General features: G+C 38.0%; 1 protein-coding gene and 1 long non-coding RNA gene across 4 annotated transcripts in view; one reads left to right on the forward strand and one right to left on the reverse strand.

Annotated features, from left to right (window-relative positions):
• agla (amylo-alpha-1, 6-glucosidase, 4-alpha-glucanotransferase a) overlaps positions 1 to 26,677 on the forward strand; it is a 161,399-nt gene that overhangs the window by 55,984 nt on the left and 78,738 nt on the right. For all 3 annotated transcript variants that reach the window (XM_016665590.1, XM_016665591.1, XM_016665592.1), the window contains exons 2-4: positions 9,686 to 9,867; positions 10,791 to 10,902; positions 11,162 to 11,288. In XM_016665590.1, the coding sequence (XP_016521076.1) occupies positions 9,686 to 9,867; positions 10,791 to 10,902; positions 11,162 to 11,288 (421 nt within the window). The remainder of the gene's footprint in view (positions 1 to 9,685; positions 9,868 to 10,790; positions 10,903 to 11,161; positions 11,289 to 26,677) is intronic.
• On the reverse strand, positions 5,422 to 6,638 carry LOC107834365 (uncharacterized). Its single transcript, XR_001660159.1, has 2 exons — positions 6,592 to 6,638; positions 5,422 to 6,468 (listed from the first exon to the last, which is right to left on the reverse strand). It is a non-coding gene; the product is annotated as an uncharacterized LOC107834365 (long non-coding RNA).

Here is a 26,677-nt window from a genome sequence, read left to right on the forward strand (position 1 = left end):
TAATCTCCGATGAGTAGAGAGTTAAAATTGTGAGGACTCAGAAGAGAGGAGTGGAGAGGGAAGGAAAGGAAAAAACAAATACATTTTGGATGATCTTTTTGTTTGTTCTGTATTTTTATTTTTTTTGTTTTGTTTTTCTTCTTCTGTAATCTCCTTTGTTAATATACAATTTTGATCTTCTGTTATTCTTGGTAAATTCAAAGATTCCAATAATGCCTGTATTTGATTATTATTATTAATTTCTGCTTGAGAATATAATTCTTTATAATAGTTTTCAAAGCAATTTTGAATCTCTTCTGTCTTATATTTGATCAAATTAGAGGAATCCCTGATTTTGAAAATATTATTTACCACTTGCTTTTTCATTCTATAAGCTAGCAATATAGCTGATTTACCTCCTCCTTCATAATACCTTTGTTTTGTGTACAGAAGGTTTTTTTTTATCTCATCTTCCAAAATCCAGTTTATCTCTGTTTGTATTCTTTTAATTTCTTGAGATTTTTTTTCATCCAGAGAGAAGTTTTTGTTTTGCTTTTCTAATTCTTTTATTTCCAATTGTAATTGTCTAAGTTTACCCTGTTTTCCCCTTTTTAAGTGCGCTGATTTGGCAATTAGCTTCCCCCCAAGTACTGCTTTGCATGCATCCCTCAGCGTAGCTGGGGATACTGCCCCATTATCATTTTCCTTTACATACATATTAATTTCTTTCTTTCGCAAGTTCTTCCTTCATATTCCCCTGTAATAATCCTGCATTTAGTCTCTACATTGTTGTTTTTGTTTCCTTTGATACTTCCAGGGTGATATATACTGGACTATGATCTGATACATCCCTTACTCCAATGTCACAATTTTCCACTCTGTATCAATCCTTATTATACATAAAGAAATAGTCGATTCTTGAATAAACTGAGTGAGGCGGTGAAAAGTATGTGTAGTTTCTGCCTGTTGGATTTAGCTCCCTCCAGACATCCATTATTCCCAGCTCTGCCATTAATTCTTTAAATTTTTTGCTAATTATAGATTTTTGCTTCTCGCCGTCCGAGCAATCAAGTTGTGGGTTCAATCTGAGGTTTAAATCTCCTCCACATATCAGAATGCCTTCTCCCTCAGTTGTCATTAAATCAAACATCCTTCTATAAAATGACCAGTCAGAGCCTGGGGGGCATACATATTCAGGATAGTAACCAGTTCTCCTTCTAATCTCCCCTTAATCAGCACGCATCTCCCTTCTTTGTCTATTGTTTCTGAAAGCTTTTCAAATATATTTCTTCCTGATATAAGGATTGCGACTCCTCTCCTACGGCCTGATCTATAAGATGAGTAAAATACTTGACTAAAACCATTTCTCTTTAGTTTCTCATGTTCCTTCTCTGTCAGGTGTGTCTCCTGCAGCAGTGCCACACTCACCCCCTCCCTTCTCAATTTTCCTAATACTTTAGACCTTTTAGCTGGGTTGAGCATCCCATTCACATTAAAAGAGGCCAACTTTAATACCTTTTCTGTGTTATTTACTCCTTGTGTCTCCTTATTTTCCACCTTCTCTACACCTTGAAGGACCCTTAGACTACAGATAAACAATGTGACAATGAACACACAACTGAACAGTTTCAGAACGTTCACTGAACTAGTGACTAACCAAGGAACTTCCAAGAGTGGGGTCTGCACTTTGACCCTTTGTAAGTCATGATGGAAGGCCTGCCCAAAGGAATGTCCTCTCCCTGCCAGAGGGAGTGGGCCCTTCTTGTTGTTCATGTTTGCACCACCGCTCTTAATGTCCACAAAAAAAGGGGAGGATACCCCGACCCTAATAAAAAAAAAAAAACCCTCAGGAAATACTTAAATTAATAATAAAATAATAATAATAATAATTCCATTAGCTTGACCCGAGTCATCATTCCCTAAGCCCCGGTTTCTTCCTTCAGACTTGAATAGACCCATCCAAAGAACAAATATCTTAAATACCTCATTTTAAAAGGCAGTGGTCCTTAAATCTCATCCTGACTTCTCCTAAAACATTGCAAACGTTGTTTGTATCTTTCTATTGTCTGTCTCGGTGTCTGTCCTCCTTTCTTGGCCCCGATGGTCTTCCAAGTCAGGCGTCTGATCTTCTCCAAGCTGTTCTCCGCCGTTCTGGTCACCGCCACCTGCAGCCCTCGTTCCGCCATGTCTTTGGTCGCCTCCTCAGCCGTGTTGTAGATCCGTGTCTCTCCCTCGTAGAAAACCCACAGTCTCGCCGGGAATGGCGTCTGGGACCGTATTTTCTTCTCCCGCAGGACTCTTTTCGCCTCTGTGTATTCCTTTCGTTTCTTCAGCACTTCCGGGGCATAATCATGGTCCAGAAAAACTTTCTTCCCCTCATACATGAATCCTTTCTTCTGCCATGCCTTCTTTAAGATCTCTTCTTTCACCCTGAAGCTCATAAACTTTACCACTATCGATCTCGGTGGCGATTCCGGGGAGGGACACGGCGGCAGAGCCCGATGGGCTCTCTCTATCTGGAAGGGAAAAGATGGCCACAGCTCCAGCTTCTCTCTCAGAAGTTTCTCAACAAATTCCGTCATCGAGCCGGCGCCGTCCTCTGCCCCCTCCTTGAGTCCATGAATCTGAACATTCTCCCTCCTTGAACGTCCCTCCTGATCCACAAGCCATGTTTCAAACCGTTTCAGTAGCTCCAGAAGCTCCATTGTAGCTTCCTCAATGTGCTGTAAACGCTCCTCCGCTTCTTCTATCCAGTTCTCTGCTTTATCAATACGGCTGTTAGCTACTTTAATCTCCTCCTTAATTCCTTTTAGAGCGTCAGAGTTTTCTTTACAGAAGTCTCGCAGTTCCTGGAGCATCGTTTCCAAATTTGCCATGTTAAAGTCAGAACGGGTCTCTGCGGTTTGAGTCTTTACTTTCAGCTCTGGGTCCTCTGTTGCTTCTTTAGCTGAGTCAGCTAGCTTCAAAGCTAACGTTTCGTTACCGTCGACCTCTCTGTCGTCTAACTCGGGTTTTTGAGACTTTCTGCCGTATTTCCCTTTAGTCATAGTAAATGCCCCTTTTTAAATATTATCTTTCGGACTTTTCGTTGAAAAATTATCAAATTAATCGGGCTTACAAAGATATGGGTCGAGGAGCTCACCTTTTAAGCTGCGGCCATGATGGTGTTCCTCGTATCGACTTTTTAAACTGCTCACCGAAGCAAAAAAGATGTTTTAAACAGAAATTTGTGTTACAGTGAATCAAAAGCTTTATGGAAGTCAAGAAAGAGAATAAAACTTTATTCTGATATTAAATCAGAGTAATCTAATCAAGCTTAAACAAGCCTTATGTTATCAATTATGCATTGTCCAGCCATAAAGCCATTTTGAGAATCTCCAATAACATTAAGTACGGATTTACATTCATTAGCCAAACATAGAGCATATTTTATAATCATTATCTAATAAAGTGATAGGGTGCCAATTGTCTAAACTTAATGCATCTTTATGCGGTTTAGGAATTAGTGTAATTAGGCTTGACATAGTGTGGGTGGTAGTTATTGTATACTTTCTGTAAAAGCATTCAATAAAAAGGGAGCAAGTTGAGTAGAGAATAATTTATTAAATTCAGATGTTAGCTCATTGGTTCCTAGGGATTTGTTTAATTCAAGTTTTTTAATAGCATCTGAAATTTCTGTATGAGTTATTTGTAAATCACAAACTGACCTTTTGAGTTCTCCAATGGTTTTAACATCACCAAGACTCTTAAAGAAATCATCAATTTGGGTACCTGAAATATTTGAGGCATATAACATTTTATAATAGTTTTCACAGATCTTGTATACCTCACTGGGATTATCTACAAAATTACCATTTGAGAAGAGCCTATTTATATTATTTTTATTCTTTGTTTTTCTAGTTCAGTGTTTCTCATCCCTGGTCCTCACTGCCCCCTTGCTCTGCATGTTTTAGGTGTACCTCTATTCCAGAACAGCTGATTCAAATGATTGCGTGACCATCAAGTACTGCAGAAGCCTGTTAATCATCCAGAGATGCAATTCAGGTTGCAGAAGGGAAATACCTAAAACATGCAGGGCAGGGGGACGGTGAGGACCAGGGTTGAGAAACACTGTTCTAGTTTTAAAAAGTAACTTGAATTCTGTTCACCCTCCTCTAATCATTTTGCTCTTAATTGAACAAATGCACTCTTAGCTTTATTTATGTATAACTGATCTAATTTTAGTTGTAATGATAGTTCTGCTTGCTGTGGTTCAGATAGGCTTTCTGGCAAAATGGATGATAGAGCAGTAAAGTTTATTAAAGTATTTTCTTCTACTTTTTTTTTTGTTGTTGTTTAGAACCAAATTCTACAAAAAAAATTCTTAGCTCAATTTTTAAAAGTTCCCATTGTTTTTGATAATTACCTTCTTTTGCAGCAATCCTAAAATATTCTAAATTTGTATTTATTTCCTTTAGAGCTTCATTTTGTAAGAGAGAATTACTAAGTTTCCAATAGGCTGGATATCTCTGAGTTCGTTTGTTTGGTGATAAATTTAAAGTTTATACAATTGCTTTGTGGTCTGTTAAGGGTGTCGGCATAATTTCCGTTTTACAGTTCAGTTGAGTAAGAGATTCTGAAACTAACCAAAAATCTATTCTAGAATGTTATGAACCAGCTCTTTTTGTCCATGTAAAGTCTCTTCTACCTGGACTGTTAATTCTCCAGATATTAACAAGGCCTCTTTCATTCATAAAATCTGATAAAGAAGTGTTACCTGTAATTTTTTCCAGCCATCTATCAATTTTGTTGTCAATAATATAATTAAAATCTCTGCCCAGTATTATTTCAACATCAGAGAACCTTCCAACAATACTATCAATCAAATTATTCAGTGTTTGAAATAATTCTTTGTTTTGTCTCATGCTTGAGTAATCATAAATGTTTCCCAACAGAAAGAATTGGTGACCATAACAGAAAACTATCAACATATAATGACCATTTGAGTCTGATTGAGTAAGAATAACCTTCTCATTAAATTTGTGCATAAGAGTTAGAGTTCCAGCTGACTGGCTGTTTCCATGGGACATCCATAAGTCCTCGTCCCATTCTGATTTCCAGAAGTTGTAATCTTAATCGAGCATTAACTGAAATAAATTTAAAGTAGAAATTTTTAATAAGAACAATAGAAAACAAGTCAGAACACTGACTTAACTAAAGTTGGGTGAAACATAACAGAGCTATTCTCCCTTTAAAAATGGGCGAAAAACGTATCCATTAGAATATTTCTTTGCTTTCAACAAATGCTCGCCCTCCAACNAAATATGCTGCCATCTGTTTCTCCTCCCTTGTCTTTTGGATGATGGACCACAACCGTTTTCTTTTGTCACGATCCTCCGGGGTCAGGTCTTCCATGAAGCGCAGTTTCCTCTGAAACAGGCAGGTAGTCTGCCTTTTTTGACATCTTCCACACAACATCCCGGTAATGCCTCATAGGAAACGAGATCATGACATCCTTGGTTGGGGTTGAGCCCTGGCCATATTTGATCTTCTGAGCCTGTGCACTTAATCAAGTACTTACGAGAATTTTTCTTTGTAGCTTGGAGCTATGTTTTGACAGATGTCAATCACTTTCATCCTGAGCTCTTCCCCTTCAACCTCCGGCAAACCCCGCCAACGTAAGGTCCACCAGCTTTTATAACGCGCCAGCTCGACAACTTGATTCTCCAGAATTCAGATTTATTTTCTTCAGCCTTATCTCTCTTTACTGTAGTCTTCAATGTTTCTTTGATGTCTTGCATTCAGTGGAGATGAATTCAATTGACCTCTTCAGATTATCCAATGGTTTTTCAAGGGAAGAACCTTGCTTGCAAATAGCCAGCGTTAGCCCCTTCACGATGTTGTCTGCCATTTCTTGCCCCATTTTTACCTTTTTTGACGTTAGTGGATTTTGTAGGGGTAAGAGGAGGGGGATTATCACTCTTTCTCTTCGTCGAGGGATTAATTGGCATTTCTACAAAAGCCGATTTTCTAAAAAGTCTGGGAGAAAGCTCCAGTAAGCGTCTACCTCCTCGCCATCACTTTGCCTTCATCCCCTAGCCAAATCTCTAGTTATGTGTCACTATGTTTACGTTTTTCCTTAGTGACCGTTCTAGGCCGGGCTTTTTTACAAAGTATCTTCCACCGGTATATTGTCAGATCGTCATACGCTTAGTACGAACTGAGGCGTATCTGTCAGACAAGTATATGCTGTCATGGTTTTATTTTATTTTATGTAATCATGACGTAAAAGTAAGATGGTCATACACTTTATTAAACGCTGTATGACATCCCCACTTGGCGATTAGCATATATCTCTGCATGTAAGCTATTCTGACGGCATATGATGAGCATGCAAACTTCCCCATTCACTTTCAGAGCATTATTGATCTGACAGCATATGCTGATCTGACAGAACACTGCCGCTACTTGTAGTAATATTTCAAAGACGTAGTGCCATTCCTGCTCCACCTGTGTACTGTCNTCCCCATTCACTTTCAAAGCATTATTGATCTGACAGCATATGCTGATCTGGCAGAACACTGCCGCTACTTGTAGTAATATTTCAAAGACGTAGTGCCATTCCTGCTCCACCTGTGTACTGTCACACCAAAAGTCTGCTTAAAGCTGCAGCATGTAACTTAAACAGACAAAATATTTTACATATATATTAAAACTTTTGCTATATCCTAACATAAGACACATAATCTCTGAAAAAAATAGCTACTCTGCCTCCTCCTTGTCTTCTGCAGAATTACTCCGCTTAGTCAAAGATCAGAGCCAGCACAAAACAATACCATGTTCTCAGGAAGTTTTGATTCAGTAACGCTGTATTGTTTATTTTGATGCAACCTGCATTGGACTTTGAATGAACGTCTCGGTTTTTACTTGACATTATTTGATATAGGCAGTGTTGTGAGATTTATTCGACTCATGTATAATTTAGGGTACTGGGAACCTTACTGTTAAATATTGTTTTAATGATTGCAGGTTTTTCTGTTTTCCTTTTGAATGAATAGCTGCTGTATTGTGCCTGCAAGTATTTTGCATGTTTAGACCTAGATTAAGTGAATTCATTGCCAGATCACATTGTAGCATTTATACCTGAAGCGAAAAATTAACAACCAATCCAAGTAATCGGCAGTGATCGGTATTTGGCAGTGATCGGTGATCCCATAGTCCGTCATGGGTGATCGGAATCGGCTGCAAAAAACCTGATCAGAGCATCCCTAATTTTAAGAATAATGGGTTTGTGTTCTCACAAAAACTGACATTATGACTGTTATGGCTCATTTCTGTAGGATACTCAGTGGTTGTAAAGAGCTTTTGTAATTAATTCCCCACACTTCTGAACAATATGTTAAATATGGCAAAATCAGCGAGTTGTGTAAAATATAAAGTGATTTATTTATTCAGAATATGTCTAGCTTCAGCCAGGACTGATATGCTTCTAGTTTATTCTGTAAATGTTTAATATGAGATTTTCAACTAACTTTGTCATGTATTATTACACTGAGAACCTTATCATATACCCTTTCTAGAGTTACACCATGTATCTGAACTTGAATTTGAGCAATTTTGTAACATTTTCCAAAAACCATGACTTTAGTCTTGTCCAAATTTAGTGATCATTTATTTTTGTCAAACCATTTCTTTAATTTACTGATTTCTGATGCAACTATGGAAAGAAGTTGTAAGTTTTTACTAGACTTAAATACTTAAATATACTTAAATATAGTTTTCACTATATTTGGGTCGTTAGCAAATAACCAATTTTAATACATTAGACACTTTGCTTATGTTGTTTATATACAATTTAAATAAAACTGGTCCCAGTGCTGACCCTTGAGATACCCCAGTCACAATCTCCAGACAGTCAGAGTCAATATCTCCCATCCTCACAAATTTTCTGCTTCTTAAATAGCTCCTCATCCAGTTCAAAACTACTCCCCGAATTCCACAACATTCAAATTTTTAAATTAAGATATTATGATTTATTGTATCAAAAGCTGTCTTTGTGAATACCTCTAAAGCTAATTTCTTACTATCTGTTGCATTGGTAATTTCTTTTATTAAGTGAGTTACGGCTAGTGATGTCCCACAGTCCCATGGATTTGTTTTCAACAATGGTGTTCTCCTTTGTCGTCTCCCATTAAGTCCACTTTGGTTCAAACAAAGTGGGTTTAATTTTGGATGGTGCGATCGTGTCATCAAACAGCACAGTGGCTACATGTAGCTCACTAACTGATTACAAGAATGTAGACACCTATGATGCTAATTAGTCGGCACTCTTTGATTTAACATGTCCCTTTGGTCACATTATTTTCAGGGCTACCATCATTTTTGTCCAGGCCTGAGTTTATTTTTTTAAATAATTGTGTTGAAGCATGTTTGAAAAGCAATGTTTGACTTTAATTTGTTCACTTTCATGGAATATTCATAGAATATTTATTTATTACCTTTGTCAGATTCAGGTTATTTCTGAGAGCATTTTGGGTTTTTCTTTCATTAACTGAGGGGTACCAGCTATTTTGCCTACGTGTGTATTATTGCAGGGGAATTAAACTGCACATTAGACCCAAAAGTATAAGATCACAGATACAGTCTGCTAAAAAAGACTCCTCTTCTTGGTGTCTGGGATTTCTCTTAGAGATAGGGTGCAAAGCTTAATCATCCAGGAGGGACTCGGAGTAGAGCTGCTGCTTTTCCATATTGAGAGGAATCAGTTGAGGTGCCTCAGGCATTTGGTTAGGACGCCTACCTAGTAAAGTGTTCCAGGCACGACCCACAAGGGGAAGACCCAGGACACACTAGAGGGACTATGTTTCTTAGCTGGCCTGGAAATATCTTGACATTCCCGTGGAGGAACTGGCCTAAATGGGTGGGGAGAGGGTAGTCTGAGTCTCCCCTCCGTAGGCTGCTACCCCCACGACCCGACCCTGGATTAAGCAGAAGAAAATGAATGGTTAGATGGCTGGATGGACTGACTTAGCTGTATGTATACCTAAGGATATACATACATAAAGTAATCTAAATGTAAAAGGAAGTTTTGTTGGAAATTTTCCTCTTGTTAAACTACTGCTGTAAATGACCAAGTAGCTCAAGTCAGTATTGTTAGTTTTTCTGATGCCAGTTGCAAAATTATCCCTTGTTCTAAAGTCCCCGGCTTCTTAGTTGTTTTTCTTTTTTTTTTTTTTTTTTTTTTTTTTTTTTTTTTTTTTTTTGGTCCTTTATGTTTCAGCAGTAAGTGTGTAGCAACCTCTGCATCTATGTACTTATTGTGCTGTCCTAGATTAATACTGTACGTGTGCCTACTGCATCGCTCTCTAACCTTCTCACTACTACTTCCCTTTACTCCAAGAATAGATCAATGTGAAATGAGACAGCCTGAAAGGTCAAATATAAAGGTTTATTTACTCTTTCAAATTTCCATTGGGGCTTTACAAAGTCTGTAAGAATTACAATTCAGTGAGACACTCAATCATTCCTTGTTCTTTGCTACTGATTTTTTTTCTTTTTTTACTTTTTGCAATTTTAGTTAAATAGTTTCATTGCCATCCCCAAGCACAAAGTTTGAAAAATAAAAAAAATTAATCTTAATAATTAATGATCTTAATATCTAAAAATTTGTTTTTATGATCAACCAGTTCCTATCTATGATCAACCAAGCCTATCTGCTTGTGTTTAGCTGCAAACAGTGTGTGGATAAAGGAACATCCAGAGTGTGGCTACAACCTGATGAATTCTCCTCACCTGCGTCCTGCCTGGGTCTTAGACAGAGCTCTCTGGCATTTAACCACTAGGATAGCAGATGGACGGTACAAAGAGACGGGACTTCCTTCTGACATTACCAACGAGAGCCACTTAAATGTGAGTGGAGAACACACCTTGTATATTTAGACAGACACATTTATTGGGAACCATGATAAAATTGTGTAAAAATACTTAAGTGAAATAGAATTTTGCATTCAAGTGACATAATTTCACACTAGTATATTTAGAAAATAAATCAAATTTCAGTGTATTCAGTGGAGAAAAAAATCCCAATTAATTAAAGATTTGTCTATGTTGAATACACATGGCTCATGATTTGTATAGTAACCCAGTAGTCCTAGAATATTGCCTCTTTAGTGGAGATTCTCATTATTCTCCCTTACAAACAAATGTCCCCATCTTTTTGAAAGCACCATCCCAACTAGAACTAACAATAAGTTGACATTTTCTTAAAAAAAAGTGTGTTCTTTTGAATCTCTATCATGAAGTACTATATTTTAATTTTTTTTAAAGAATTGAATAATTATATTTACAAAAAATTCTGTTGAATTAAATATTGACTGAATAAAAAACATTTTGCTCACATTTTTCAAGTTGGTCATATTTAGAAAATTTTACCAAACAGGAACCTCTTAGGTAGCTTAATAGAAAAGAAAGAAATATTTGAAACACTTAATCCCCCCTAGGGCACAGAGATGTAAAACTGTGAAATGATTTTCTGTCATCATATCATTGCCTTCATAGCAATGATGTGATTGTAGTATTTTTGGTGGAGAGATTAATCCACATTCATAACTGGATAGAGCTTATGAACTGATCTATCAGCTGAACTGTTAAATCCTGTTGCTGGAGGTAATGTGAACTGAAGTACAAGCTTCACAATTTCACAAAAGTCACAGTTCTTTCCTCATTTACAACTGAAATTACACACTTTCTGAGATGTTTGATAAAGGTTTTTGATTAATATGAAAAGATTAAGTGGCGTTACAATGATGGTTATCTTTTGCTGCCTCTGTTAGGCTCTCCGCAGGGTGTTTTGGGAGGACATTTTTCCTCGAATCAAACTTTGGGAGTTCTACCAGGTCAACGTGGAAAATGCTGTGGAGCAGTTCAGAAGACTGCTGCAAAACGGTGTGTATATCTTTGAAGACTGAAAGTATTGCTCTTCAATAATGGAAATTTAATAGTCTTTTAAGTGAAAGAGTCATATATTATAGAATTACATTAATTTTCAACTGTCAAGATACTATATATTCTGGTCTTAAAAAAAAACTTTATAGCATTGCTAGGATTTTTTTCCCCATTATTCATAATGAAATATTCATTACTTTCACTGTCAAAGACCTTAGTTTGGGCAGTTTAAGACAATAATTGTGGTGTAAATTTTTAGGCACAAAGCCAGATCATAGCAAGGCTGAAGGAAATAAAGGCATAGAGATCATTCAAGACCTCCAGTGCTATCGCTATGGCAACAAAGTGAACATGGACTCAGCTTTGGAGACATTTGTACCTCACAGGTGAGACCCTGATATATCACACCTTGCAAGTGTTTCCGTTGGTATCTTTGAGGCACTAATAAATTTGTGTAGAGTTTTGCTATGTTCTGCCAAAGTATTCAAACATTTTGAACTTATTTTGTCTAATTATGACCACAAATCTCAATGTGTTTTTATACTAAAAAATCAAAACCTACATGAATCTGTGTGGAAAAAGGGATTGCCATGTCCTCTCTAGTCACACAGCGTTAGCTGATTACTGCTCAATCAACACATCACTTAAACAGGACCTGCTGGACAAGGTGAAGTACAACAAATGATCCTCAAAAGCTAGACATCATCTTTACAATAACCTTCAAAGAATGCTTTGAATATTTTTTTTCTTTTTTCTTTTTTGTGTACCATTTTTGTGAAAGCATTAAATGTAAAACATATTTAGAAAGTCTTCTAAATATAAAAGCATTAAACATTTGGTTAATAACTCCTAATGAAGTACACTTTCTCGTTATCAGTGCCTTTTGTTATTCTGCTTGTCTTCTTTGGACATTACATGCTTCATACATTCTACAGCACTGCAAACATATTAGGCTACCAGCATGCAGTAGGATCAATTGCAATACACTTTCTGATTGAAAAAAAAAATGACAATGTGCATTCAGTTGTACAAACTGTCATATTAAAAATGTATAGACAATGCTTATAAAAACTAGCACAATAAAAAAATACACCTTAGAGGAAATGTGAAAAATATTTAACCAAGGACAGAATATTGTTAATTCAGTGTCACAACATTCCAGTATTACTCCAGACAAACTGACATTTCTCCTTCCTAAGAACAGTGAAGATCAACGACAGAACATTACCATTCACTGCACCACTGCACTTTACAGAAACCTACAAAAAAGAACAATAGAGCAGGTGTGCTCAAGTCCAGTCCTTGAGCTACCATCATGCAACTTTCAGATGCATCCTGCTCCAACACACCTGAATCAAATGAATGTCTCGTTACCAGGCCTGGTCAGAGCTGAATTCATGCTGCTGTGGGAATTCAGCCATTTGAACCTGGTCTGTTGGAGTAAATATGCATCTAGAAGTTTCAGGACAGTAGCTCTCGAGGACTGGACTTAAGCACCCCTTCAATAGAGCAATTAAACAGAGAAAGTACTTGTACTTTAAAGAATACAGACAATTTTACGATGTTGTGGACTAGGGATGTATGTGGTGTTGTGACGGAGGAGCTGTCACAAGCTGGGACTTAATTATGAGTCCATGTCAGCAGGCGAGCACGCCCGCACACGGATACACATAAACGTACACAATCGCTAACTTACTTCTGTTGCAGCTTAAACTAACGCGGTTCATCATGGGTGCACATGCGGTGTTCCTGCTTCAGTTAGCATATCCATCTTAACATGTTATTTTCAGTTCCAAACATTTTCCCGGTTCTGTTTCAAGCAGGGTTATTTATGGATTGTGGCACACCAGGAGAGAGTCAGGTGATGACGTAGTGATAATAAATAAATAATACATAAATAAATGTCACTAAAGTGATCTCTGGCCTTGGGCAGTCATTTTTTGTTTGTCCAAGTCACAAGAGAACCCTGCCACAGGTGTCATCAGAACTAGTGTGATGATGATGGTTTAAGTTTCAATAGGTTGGCCATCAAATGAAACTGAAATCACTTTCAGTTCTTGTTTCTCTTTTAATGAGCTCTACTTCCTTAAGAAAATGAAAATGTATGTTCTTTTGTGAGGGAATTTATCTTTTACGGTGTCAGTAATGCCAGAATTAATAGTAAATAATAAAGACTTTGTGGTATTCTGATTTAGTAATGTAATTATATTGGTTGTTACCACCCCCACGCCACTAGAGGCAGTAGCAGGCCCGAAAAGATGCGACTAAGGAGCGGATTTAGAAGTACACCGAAAGCTACAGAATTAGCTAAAAACTGTGAGCTGCCGTGAAGTAAATAAAAGAGAGAAGTTCAAATACATTCTGAGAGTGAAACTCCTTCCTAATATAAAGGTGAAAATATATCACAGATTTCAAAAGAAAATAAAAACGGAAGTATAGGAAATAGCGACCCCTTCACTTCCGGATTGCAATGGCCCCATTTCCAAATAAGGTAAGAGACTGACAGTGGTCCGTCCCCACCCCTTTCTTTTTGCTGCAGCGAGGTCCTTGAGTAAAGACGCTTGCAGACTGCGCTCTGACCGAAATAACTCTTAATTTGCCTGCTGTAAGAATATAAATCCACCTACATATCCAGAAAACACTATTATAATGACTTCGTCACAGAAGACTACAAGAAGAGAACCGAGGATGGGGAAAGGCGAAGATGACACAAAAACGGCTAACGCTAAATGCTAGCTTAGCTCAGAACTACACCGGGAGTGAAATGTTAATGCTAACAGAGCTCTGCAAATTTCGAGAAGAGTCTGGAGTTGCTCAACGAGACATTTTAGAGTATCAAACTCGGATGGAGGCGTCAATTGGAGAAATAAAAAAGAGAATTGACACACTGTAGGAGAGACTGAACACAGCGGAAGAGAGAGTAACACAGAGGATCGAGGCATACAGCAAGAAAGGGTGTTGGCTTACTTACTCAAAAAAGACGCCAGATTAACTGCTAAATTGAATGATATTGAGAACAGGATGCACAGGAACAATATAAGATTGTATGGGATAAAAGAAGATTCAGAAGGAAAAGAGATGATCCCGTTTATTACAGATTTTTTTAAATCTGCGCTGAAGTTGCCTGAAGGCACGGACATTTGCATTGAGAGAGCTCACAGAGCTACAGCTCCGAAGCCGAAACCAGCAACACCACCGAGATCCATAACAGTTCACTTTTTGGATTTCAACGTTAAACAGATGGTACTACAGCATGCGTGGAAGCAACGGGACGTGGAGTTTTGGGGGAAAAATGTTTATTTTGACCAGGACTACTCCACCGAAGTGCAGAGAAAAAGAAAACAAGTGCGTGAAGTGACTAAAAAACTGAAGGAGCGCAACATCAAGGCACAGTCACCATACCCGGCTCAACTTAGACTGTTTTTGGATAAGGGTGTCAAGACCTTCTCCTCTTTACTGGAGGCCCAATCCACTCTGAAGGAACTCGGGATCCCTGTAGAGGTGGATGAGCGGGACATTTTGGAGAGAGAATTACTACGCAACAATTGGCAGACCCGGGGGAGACGTGAGAAGGCTGATCAGAGTCTGGACATCAGGGCCATATTAAACTCAGTGGATCAACACAAGGAGGGTTGAGACGGTAATGTTTACCTGGCTCTGCCCCAGTTTAGCCATTATTGTAACCAAAGGTGGAACATCTAAGAATATAAATAAGGACATCCAGGTATAATGTATATTAATATTTCTAGACTATCGGTTGGCGTGTACGCAGTGAGTGCTTTATTTTATTTTATTTTATTTTTTTCCTTTTTTAACTGGGCATCTAGCGCAGCAGAATAGGAGACTGTGGACTGTTGCTTACACACTATGTGTACTCCGCCCAGGGAGATCACCCTCCCTGTCCATTTTACATCAGGAGTGTGCTGCCTGTGTTTTCCAAGAGGGCACCACATGGAATAATTGGAAGTTCTATGAAGATGATCTGATTTCTTGTTCATTTTGTTCATTGTTTCTTGGCGAGTTGATTTTGATTAAATATATTTGCACAGATATCAACATACTATTGAAGGGAAGTAAAATATTTTTTGTTTTCACATAATTATGACGACTTTGAAAATTGTTACTTACAATATTAATGGAGTAAATCACGTTATCAAAAGGAAAAAAATCCTAACACAATTAAAAAGGTTGAATTGTACAATTGGGCATTTGCAAGAAACTCATTTAAATGAGACAGAACATGCTAAATTAAAGGGAGAGTGGGTGGGACAGATATTTAGTGCATCCTATGGAAACTATAAAAAAAGGGGAGTGGCAATATTATGTCATAAATCTTTATGCTTTGTAGCAGAAAACGTACTCAAGGATAAAGAAGGCCGCTGGATAATGGTTGTTGGTTCAGTTGGAGAAACCACTCTNTAAAGTGATCTCTGGCCTTGGGCAGTCATTTTTTGTTTGTCCAAGTCACAAGAGAACCCTGCCACAGGTGTCATCAGAACTAGTGTGATGATGATTTTGACCAGGCATTCTTTCCCCTGTATGTTAGAAGTAGAAAAAAAAATCAGTAATTTCATTAAATCAGTTGATGCTGGTATTAACTATGAAGTGTGGTTTAAGTGTGGACTTAAGGGAGACAAACTACCTTAAAAGCTATCCATCCATACATTATCTAACACACTTATCCTTGCAGGGTGGTTAAGTGGGCTTCACTTATACAGGTCACCAGTTCATCACAGGGCCCTGAAAGCTAACAATGAACAAAATGTATGAAAGAGAAATGACAAATTAACAAGTGGAATAAATTATGTCTAATTATCTTCAAATAAAAACATATTTAATAAGCACTTTGTAGTATTGGAAACAAACCAGTTTTTGCTGTTAAAAATGTAGCCAGGGGGCTTCCGCTTCCGGTATGCCTGAGTAAAGCAAGTACACCTCTCTGCAGCAAACAGAAAGGGGCGGGGACGGACCACTGTCAGTCTCTTACCTTATTTGGAAATGGGGCCATTCCAATCCGGAAGTGAAGGGGGTGCTATTTCCTATACTTCCTTTTTTATTTTCTTTTGAAATCTGTGACATATTTTCACCTTTAGGAAGGAGTTTCACTCTCAGAATGTATTTGAACTTCTGTCATTTATTTACTTCACGGCAACTCACAGTTTTTAGCAAATTCTTTAGCTTTCGGTGTAATTCTAAATCTGCTCCTTAGTCACATCTTTTTGGGCCTGCTACTGCCTCTAGTGGCGTGGGGGTGGTAACACAACCAATATAATTACATTACTAAATCAGAATACCACAAAGTCTTTATTATTTACTATTAATTCTGGCATTACTGGCACCGTAAAAGATAAATTCCCTCACAAAAGAACATACATTTTCATTTTCTTAAGGAAGTAGAGTTCATTAAATGAGATAAACAAGAACTGAAAGTGATTTCAGTTTCACTTGATGGCCAACCTGTTGAAACTGTGGCAAATTTTAAATACCTCGTCATTCTGAAACCAAAAACAACTCCGTCTCAACTGTTTGCTGAAAGAACATGGAGGATGGCAGGAATACTTTAGCAGGGAGCATCCATCCTCATTTTTCATCAGCTTGGACCTCTGAGCTCATGAAGGCGTTACTGTGTTCCTCTGGCAACTAAGAACATCTATTAGATGTAATTTATTGACAGTGCAATAATTATTCTTAACCAAACTAAATAATATTTACCTATAGCGTGCTAAGTATTTGGCTTTATTCACAAATTCTTGATAATCATATCAATCAATCATATTTTTATTCCAGACACTAAAAAGGTCCATAGAAAAAAGGTAAAAACAAGCAAAATAAGAGAAAAATACAAATAAACATAGCATATTATTCACCGAGTCACAAATAAATTGACACCAATGATTCCATGATCTTGAAGAGAATCTCACAGTACTAAAAGCAAGATTTACTAAAATTGCAATTATATTATTGCATGACGCAGATAATCTACACATGTTATACATAAGATTCCTGAGCACAGCTACACATGTGGAAACGGCATTATGTACAAATATAGGGCTAGCACTACTCCATCTAGGCACTTTGAGTAGTAGCTTCATGCCATCATTGTAGGACACATAAAGTTTCTGCAGGTTACTTTTTTTGTATCGTCGCCACAGATGGGCCATGTAATAATGTGATTCATGAATATGATTTATCGTTTTAGAGTCAAAGGAAAATTTCCTCATTGATAGATTAGTTTCATCTTATTTTTTATATATATATAAGACTCACCAATAAAAAGTCTCAATAATATACATGGCACTGTAAAAACCAAAAAATTAATTTTTGCTTATATCTGTTTAACAACCCTGGTTGTAATAACCTGGATTGTTATTCTTCTGTAATTCATTTGTTTGTTATTGACTTTTGCTCAATTAAATTTCTTACGTATACATTGCAAATGGTATTTTTATTATAGTTGATCATGTCGTTTTTCATGTCTCCTTATTTCTTTTGTTCTTCCTATAATTGATGGAGATGTATAGAAATTATTTATAATGTATAAAGGTATTGTCATTTAATTAGCTCTACATCCTTAAGAAAATAAAAAATGTTGTTTTATAATGCCAGTATTGCCAGAATTAATAGTAAATAATAAAGACTTTGTGGTATTCTGATTTAGTAATGTAATTATATTGGTTGTGTTACCACCCCCACGCCACTAGAGGCAGTAGCAGGCCCGAAAATATTTTTTTTTATTTTTTTTTATTAAATGATAAACAGTATACAAAGACTCGTAGAGGTACAAAGAACATTGCAGCCTAGTTACATAAAAGAATAAACAAGACGTGGGGCTAAAAAATAAAGATAATGACATTAAGGCAAAAGAAATAAAAGGCAAGAGAAATTAAAACAAAAGAAGAGCAGAGATACTTGCGGTTACTTTTTTTTGCATAAACAGACTTCAAAAGTTTCAATGAGGTGAAATACAATTTAAATTGGTTAAGAAAGAAAACAAAACCAGGTTAGAACCTCTCCATTTACAGCAGTGTATATATTTAACAAGCAAAAAAACAATTTTGACCATATCAGATATTTTACTATCAAGACCATCAACATAGTATAAAACATGGCTGATGTTAATCTCAGGAATGTTATCAATTTTAAGGGACAGCCACCTTTTAATATCACCCCATAGTTTAGAGGAAAAGGGACAAGAAAGAAATAGGTGATTAAGTGATTCTTCTGGACATTCACAAAAGGCACAGCATGTTAAATCAAATTTAAATCTTTTATGCAAAAATTTTGCCACTGGGTAAATATAATGCGAGATTAGTCAGGGTCCACTCTTCGGTTATCGATCAGGGCGAAGCCTTCCTTCAGGTATGCGCGTTTGCCTCTGCTCCTGGCTTCCTGAACCAGGGGCCACAGCTTTGCCCGGGCTAGTCTGTCCTCCTTAGAGAAGTCCTCCTTGAAGCTGATGTGCTTTTCTTTGCAGACTTTAGCATCTTTGGATTTCTTCCAGACCTCATCCCGCATGGTTCGCATTCCGAACTGAATGATGACGGCTCTAGGACGGTTGTTATCCGACAAGGAACCAGCTTTTTTTCCCAATCGGTGAACGGTGTCAACTGTGTCATGCAGCCGCTCCACGGAGACAGGAATGATCCTAGTAAGGATCCCGATGATGGATTCCCGAAGGTTTTCATCGTCTTTCTCGGGCAGTCTGGTCACTCTTAGGTTCCAGCGCCTCTTGTACCGAGCATGGTCATCACAGGAAATCCTCAACGCTGTGTTTTCTTTTTTGAGGCGGTCAACTGTAACTTGTAGATCTGATATGGCCTTCTTGTTTGCATCAATGGCAATAGTGTTAGCTTCAACACGTTTATCGATGCTTTTCAGAATTTCAGTCTGGTTGTCGATCTTATTGCTAAGTTCTTCTAACACACGAAGAATGGCGTTAGCTGTGTCATCCTTACATTCAGGCTCATGCAGCTTCATCTTCTTCTTGTTTTTGTTCTTAATAGGCGTGTGATCCCAGTTCACTTTCTGTTCTTTACAAGAAGGCTCAGAAGTGGCCCCGACCATCTCAATTTCTTCAATAATGTCTTCATCACAAGCCTCTAGAAGAGCGGACCGATTGTAATCGTGTTCAGACATGCTAGTTTCCGAACCTTAGCACCGAGACATCAAAAGAACAACAAAAAAACCTAAAAAAGTCACAAAAAATTGTTAGAAGGAAATAAAAAACCTAAAAAAATTTTGACAACGGGGCTAAAGCACCAAAATGAATGATAAATCAAGGCTAAACAGTAACTACAAGCCACAGCCTGCAAAATCAACACCTCTCACTCCGCCATCTTAGGACCTCCTCAGGCCCGAAAAGATGCGACTAAAGAGCGGATTTAGAAGTACACCGAAAGCTACAGAATTAGCTAAAAACTGTGAGCTGCCGTGAAGTAAATAAAAGAGAGAAGTTCAAATACATTCTGAGAGTGAAACTCCTTCCTAAAGGTGACAATATATCACAGATTTCAAAAGAAAATAAAAACGGAAGTATAGGAAATGGCGACCCCTTCACTTCCGGATTGCAATGGCCCCATTTCCAAATAAGGTAAGAAACTGACAGTGGTCCGTCCCCGCCCCTTTCTGTTTGCTGCAGCGAGGTCCTCGAGTAAAGACGCTTGCAGACTGCGCTCTGACTGAAATAACTCTTAATTTGCCTGCTGTAAGAATATAAATCCACCTATATATCCAGAAAACACTATTATAATGACTTCGTCACAGAAGACTACAAGAAGAGAACCGAGGATGGGGAAAGGCGATGATACGAAGATGACACAAAAACAGCTAATGCTAAATGCTAGCTTAGCTCAGAACGACACCGGGAGTGAAATGTTAATGCTAACAGAGCTCCGCAAATTTCGAGAAGAGTCTGGAGTTGCTCAACAAGACATTTTAGAGTCTCAAACTCGGATGGAGGCGTCAATTGGAGAAATAAAAGAGAATTGACACACTGGAGGAGAGACTGAACACAGCGGAAGAGAGAGTAACACAGAGGATCGAGGCATACAGCAAGAAAGGGTGTTGGCTTACTTACTCAAAAAAGATGCCAGATTAACTGCTAAATTGGATGATATAGAGAACAGGATGCGCAGGAACAATATAAGAGTGTATGGGATAAAAGAAGACTCAGAAGGAAAAGAGATGATCCTGTTTATTACAGATTTTTTAAAATCTGCGCTGAAGCTGCCTGAAGGCACGGACATTTGCATTGAGAGAGCTCACAGAGTTACAGCTCCGAAGCCGAAACCAGCAACACCACCGAGATCCATAATAGTTCGCTTTTTGGATTTCAACGTTAAACAGATGGTACTACAGCATGCGTGGAAGCAACGGGACGTGGAGTTTCGGGGGAACAAAGTTTATTTTGACCAGGACTACTCCACCGAAGTGCAGAGAAAAAGAAAACAAGTGCCTTAAGTGACTAAAAACCTGAAGGAGCGCATCATCAAGGCACAATCACCATATCCGGCTCAACTTAGACTGTTTTTGGATAAGGGTGTCAAGACCTTCTCCTCTTTACGGGAGGCCCAATCCACTCTGAAGGAACTCGGGATCCCTGTAGAGGTGGATGAGCGGGACATTTTGGAGAGAGAATTGCTACGCAACAATTGGCAGACCCGGGGGAGACGTGAGAAGGCTGATCCGAGTCTGGACATCAGGGCCATATTAAACTCGGTGGATCAACACAAGGAGGGTTGAGATGGTAATGTTTACCTGGCTCTGCCCCAGTTTAGCCGTTATTGTAACCAAAGGTGGAACATCTAAGAATATAAATAAGGACATGCAGGTATAATATATATTAATATTTCTAGACTATCGGTTGGCGTGTACGCAGTGAGTGCTTTATTTTATTTTATTTTTTTCCTTTTTTAACTGGGCATTTAGCGCAGCAGAATAGGAGACACTGTGTACTCCACCCAGGGAGATCACCCTCCCTGTCCATTTTACATCAGGAGTGTGCTGCCTGTGTTTTCCAAGAGGGCAGCACATGGAATAATTGTAAGTTCTATGAAGATGATCTGATTTCTTGTTCATTTTGTTCATTGTTTCTTGGCGAGTTGATTTTGATTGTTAAATATATTTGCACAGATATCAACATACTATTGAAGGGAAGTAAAATATTTTTTGTTTTCACATAATTATGACGACTTTGAAAATTGTTACAATATTAATGGAGTAAATCACGTTATCAAAAGGAAAAAAATCCTAACACAATTAAAAAGGTTGAATTGTACAATTGGGCTTTTGCAAGAAACTCATTTAAATGAGACAGAACATGCTAAATTAAAGAGAGAGTTGGTGGGACAGATATTTAGTGCATCCTATGAAAACTATAAAAAAAGGGGAGTGGCAATACTATGTCATAAATCTTTATGCTTTGTAGCAAGGATAAAGAAGGCCGCTGGATAATGGTTGTTGGTCCGGTTGGAGAAACCACTCTAACAATTATGAATGTTTACGCCCCAAATGAGGATAATCCAGGTTTTTTTAAAGAGCTAGCCCAAATTTTAGTGGGATATTCAAAAGGAATGATTGTTTTAGGTGGAGACTTTAATTGTGTCTTGAACCATTACATGGACAAATTTCCATTAGAACAAAAATATCAATTATCAAAAACAAAGGTGCTGAAGAATCTACTAGAGGAGATGGGGCTTGTTGAAATATGGCGTGCAAAACACCCAAAGGTCAGATATTATACTCACTTCTCAAAGGTTCACAAGAGCCATTCCAGAATAGACTTCTTTTGCGCACAAAAGACTTTAAGCATGATTTAAAAATATATGAAAGCTCCTCAATCTATATCTAGGGCTTTAAAAATATTGGATATAATAGACTTTTTACCAGGGCAACAAGATTCAGGATTTTGAATCTGGCAAAACAAGAATTTAATTTTTAGTGATGGCTTGTTTGAAGGGGAGATTCTGAAATCATTTAGTCAGATTAAGGAGAAGTATGGGTTGACTACATCTGATTTTTACAGATATTTGCAGTTGAGAAGTTACCTGATGTCACATACTGAACGGTCTCTTCTTAAATCATGACCTACTGATTTATAATTATTCTTCATTAAGATCACCAAAGAATAAAACTGTGTAAAATTTATACAAATGTTTGCAGTCATGTCTGTCGGAGGGGCCTTCTGGGATAAAGGAAAGGTGGGAACTAGAAATGAATGTTGTGATTGAAGATGAAGAGTGGGAACAAGTGTGTGTAAATGGACATAAACTGACTAACAGCCCAACATGGAAAGAATTTTATTGGAAAATAATCGTCAGATATTTCAAAACACCTTGTATGATTTCAAAATTTGATCAGGCTAAATCAGATTTGTGCTGGAGACAGTGTGGACTAATTGGAAATCACACGTATATCTTTTGGAATTGTCCAAAGTTTAAAAAGTTCTGGGAGGGAATTAGAGAGGAAATTTCAAATATTTTACACATTTATATTGAATGGAACCCATTGTCTTTGTTCTGGGAGTACCCCCAAGTAATTTAAGTAAAGAAAAACGGTCCTTGTTTGGAATCCTTGTACTCGTAGCCCAAAAAATAACAGTATGTTGGTATAAAACTTTACCCCCTACTATAAATCAATTGAAAGAGAGAGTAGTGAATGTTTATACAATGGAGAAAATAACAGCAAAGCTAAACATGTCCACTGATTTATATAAGAAAAGGTGGAACCTTTTGATGACATATTTGCAATTAACATTGTAGCAAGTAAGATAAGTGTAAACACAGGTATACACTTTATAGGTATATTTAACATATGTCTCTGTTAAGATGCAGGCAAAAGTTACTTGAGGAAGATTTTCCCTTTATTTCATATTTCATGTTTGTAATCCATTTGTAACCTGTTTTATATTCCACTGAGCGGTGGAGGAAAAAGCTCCTTGGAACTTCAGCTTGCCGAATCGTTTGGATGTTATTGTTCAACTGATTTGTTTGGTTGTACTGGAAATTGATTGAAGCTTCTTCCATGTAAGGATTGTGGAGGCCACTGTGCTCTTAGGAACCTCAAGTGCTCCAGAAATTCTTCTGTAACCTTGGCCAGATTTGTGCCTTGCCACAATTTTGTCTCTGAGCTTGTTGGGCAGTTTCTTCCACTTCATTATTCTTATTTGCTCTGACCTGCAGTGTGAGCTGTGAGGTCTTATGTAGACAGGTGTGTGCCTTTCATAATCAAGTCCAATCAGTTTAATTAAAACAGCTGGACTCCAATGAAGGAGCTACAACAATTTCAAGGAGCATCAGAAAAAATGTAAAGCATGTGAGTTAAATATGAGGTCACAGCAAAGGGTCTGAATACTTATGACCATATTATGTTTAGTGATGTATTTTCCAAATAACTTTATATTTGGAGAAAATTACAACTGATCACCTGTCCACTAAAGATGTCATGCATCAGTGGCAATATTTTAACAGGTATTGATATCAATATTCTGACTGTAGATCTACAATATACACCATTTCCAGCAAGTATTTTGACTATAAATAAATTGACATATTTTAGTTCTTAACTTGAAGTTCATTGTTGTCATTAAGTAATAAAGTTTCATACTTGACTGGCCAATGGCTGGCCATACAGAGAAGTAGTGACAGTGGAGATGAAGACGATAAGGAATCTGATCACCAGTGGTGGAAAGTAACGAAGTACAAGTACTTCGTTACTGTACTTAAGTACAATTTTCGTGTATCTGTACTTAAGTAGATTTAATAATGGATACTTTCTACTTTTACTCCACTACATTTTACAGTAAGTATCTGTACTTCACTACATTTCTACAAAACTGTCGCATTACTCGTTACATCCAAGTTGCATTGCTCTTTTTTCCATTAAAATGTGAAGTTCAGGGACTTAAGGTGGCGCCGTAAAATCCAAGCAATAAGGTGACTTGCGTATTTGTTGTCACCCATCGCCTCCCCCTTTACTCGCACGCGGAGCTCCAAGAAATGTGCAGTGGTTTCCTCTGAGCGGGAGAAAATGTCTGTCTATTACGATTTATGCAGCGGAATAGAATTCCGCTGCATAAATCGACATGCAAATTCAGCAGCGCTTCGCTTTCACAGACGTTGGGAACTTCGTCCAACTTTTAGCGTAATTTGGAAGGAAAGCTTAAAGAAAGGTAAGCTATGTGGACGTGCTGCTAGCAAAGCTAGCTGTACAGAGACACATGTTGCATCTGCGATGAAAAAAAGTTGTCACTCATGCGGTGAATTATTGTGTAGAGGTGTTGACTGAGGTGTCCATGTATGGGACAAAGTTGTGACCAAAGTGCAATATAGTAATATGACATTCAGGAACGATCCGATTCTTCTGGACGGATCTTTACTAAGGTTGATAGGACTGAAGCCTCACTGAGAGCCGTTCTTTGTTCTTGTAATGCTCTGCGTACACTGCAGTAGCCATTTTCTTTATGTAAAGCACTTTGAAATGCCTTGCTGCTGAAATGTGCTATACAAATAAAATTTGATTGATTGATGCATAGAATCAAATATCTAAGTCTAAACTATGTTACAGAGAGTAAATACAATAAAAACATGCTTTATCTGTGGCTTTGCTCATTAAAATGGCACATTACTGATGTATTAAAATTAAATGCGATCGGAACACTTAATGATATTAGCGATCAGGTATTATTCAGCAAGTGCTTTTACTTTTAATACTTAAGTATTTTTAAAAGCCAGTACTTTTTTACTTTTACTTAAGTAAAATGTTAATGTGGTACTTTTACTTGAGTACATTTTTGTCTGTGTATTTGTACTGTTAAGTACATTTTTTGAGTACTTTCTCCACCACTGGTGATCACTGAGGTAAATCAAGATGTTGGGGGACATGAAATGACTTAAGATGCAGCATTTGACAGAATACAAACCTGTATGCATTCCAAAAAAGAAACAAAATCTGGCCTTGACAGAACAGGAATTGAAGATATTTCTAGTAATAAATATGGAATCATGTCATACCTCAGATACCCGAGGTCAAGGATGTATTTATCATTAGAGCCAGGTCTTTTTCTTGACATGATACAAAGTGTTTTTTCACTTCTTGAAGAAGGTGAAACTTTTACATTTCAAGGCATTTGTAGCTTGTTTGCTAATAAATGAGTTCCATCCAGACATGCTTAAGAGTGCCAGTGCCATCCCATCACCATTGAAACGCAGACTGATGTCAAAGGCATCCTGCTTGTTCTAGTTCTCTGTCTGGTGGTAGTAACTTCCTCCTCAGCATGTCTCCTGAGGATTCTAATGAGCCACCATTTGATCCAGGCGTGTTGAACCAGCAAAAGAACTAACACCTGCAGGATGCCGGCCCTCCAGGACTGATTTTGGACACCACTGGTCTAAGATATCCCATGAGATCATGCGGAGGTCGGGGGAACATTGATCCTACCTCACTGCAACCAAAAATATTAACTTGCAATTATCCAGCCTGCAGACGAAATTAAATACATTTGAATCCAGGGTTTCCCTCAGTGTATTATAAGCCTGGCGGCTGCCATGCTTTGCTAGCCCCGCCACCAGGCTAAGCGTCGCTTGTTTACGTTTCTAGGAAAATTTAAAAAAAAAATATATTTTTTTTTTAAAGCCGGGCTGCAAGCGTCTCTTTTGCTCTTAGCATTTCACTATCTATTATAAACCTACCCTAAAGGGTAGGTTTATAATAGATAGGTTTATAGTTTATGCATTTAAACACGCGGACCAATCACACCACTGGCGCCTCTGCGCTTTGCCTCTGCGCTTTGCCTCTGCGCTTTGCCTCTGCGCTTTGCCTCGCGCGCCGCCGCTGCTTTACCTCAGCGCGGATCGCGCTCGCCTCCTTTCACTCAAACTGGACTCAGGCTGACCTGTATGGATATTTACATAAACCTACTGTGAGGAATTATGGTCCATTAGAGAACTCTAGGTAAGAGTTTAAAACCCGCTGCGATAGCTCTGGTTGTGCATCTCTATGTGAATAACTTGTAGTGAATTCAGAGGCATGTTGTGGAGCGGTGAGAATGATTTATCTTTGTGAACGAACAATTATATGCGGCGTTTACATCTCAACACGCTGCACCGCGTGTGGCTCTGTGTCTATCTTCCCTGTAAAGCTTATGTCTGTGGTCCCGGTTGGCCCGAACGTTGGTGGATAACAAGCAGCGCTAACCTCATCATGCAGGTTCAGCCCGGTGAGGAGCTTTAACGCTCTCCTCGGAGTCACGCATTACGCTGATTTTATACTATTGTATTATTATTTTTACGGTTACACGATGCATCAAACCATATCAAATGCGTCATCTACTTAGAGTTAATGCGCGCGGCCACATGGAGATCTGAGATACTCGTCCCATAAACTCGACCAACCAGAATAGTTTCTGTGACAATTAAAAAGTCAACAGACACGAAATGGAAGAGCTACTAAAACCACATTAGCAGCATTGAATTAAATCTCCCGTTTGTTGGGCATCTCTACGTAGTGCAGCAGATTACCTAATCGTGCAGGGCCGGTCCAAGGCTGTATGAAGCCTGGATCAGAATCTGACTGGCCCCTTTTGTTGTTAAAAATATCAGCACCTCTAACAGCTTCTGTGTTAGATTTAGTGAAATATGGGAGAAGGGAGTAGTTTAATTGGTCAGCCTAAAAAGCAATAAGTTATAATCACAGTTTACTAAATTGGACTTGTAAATTCAAAGATTAAACTCACAGCATTAGATTGTTGCTATGGTAACAAAACAATCTAACTATGAAT

This window comes from Poecilia formosa, unplaced genomic scaffold (genome assembly GCF_000485575.1).
Source record: "Poecilia formosa unplaced genomic scaffold, Poecilia_formosa-5.1.2 Scaffold596, whole genome shotgun sequence".
In the NCBI taxonomy this organism is placed as follows: Eukaryota; Metazoa; Chordata; class Actinopteri; order Cyprinodontiformes; family Poeciliidae; genus Poecilia; species Poecilia formosa.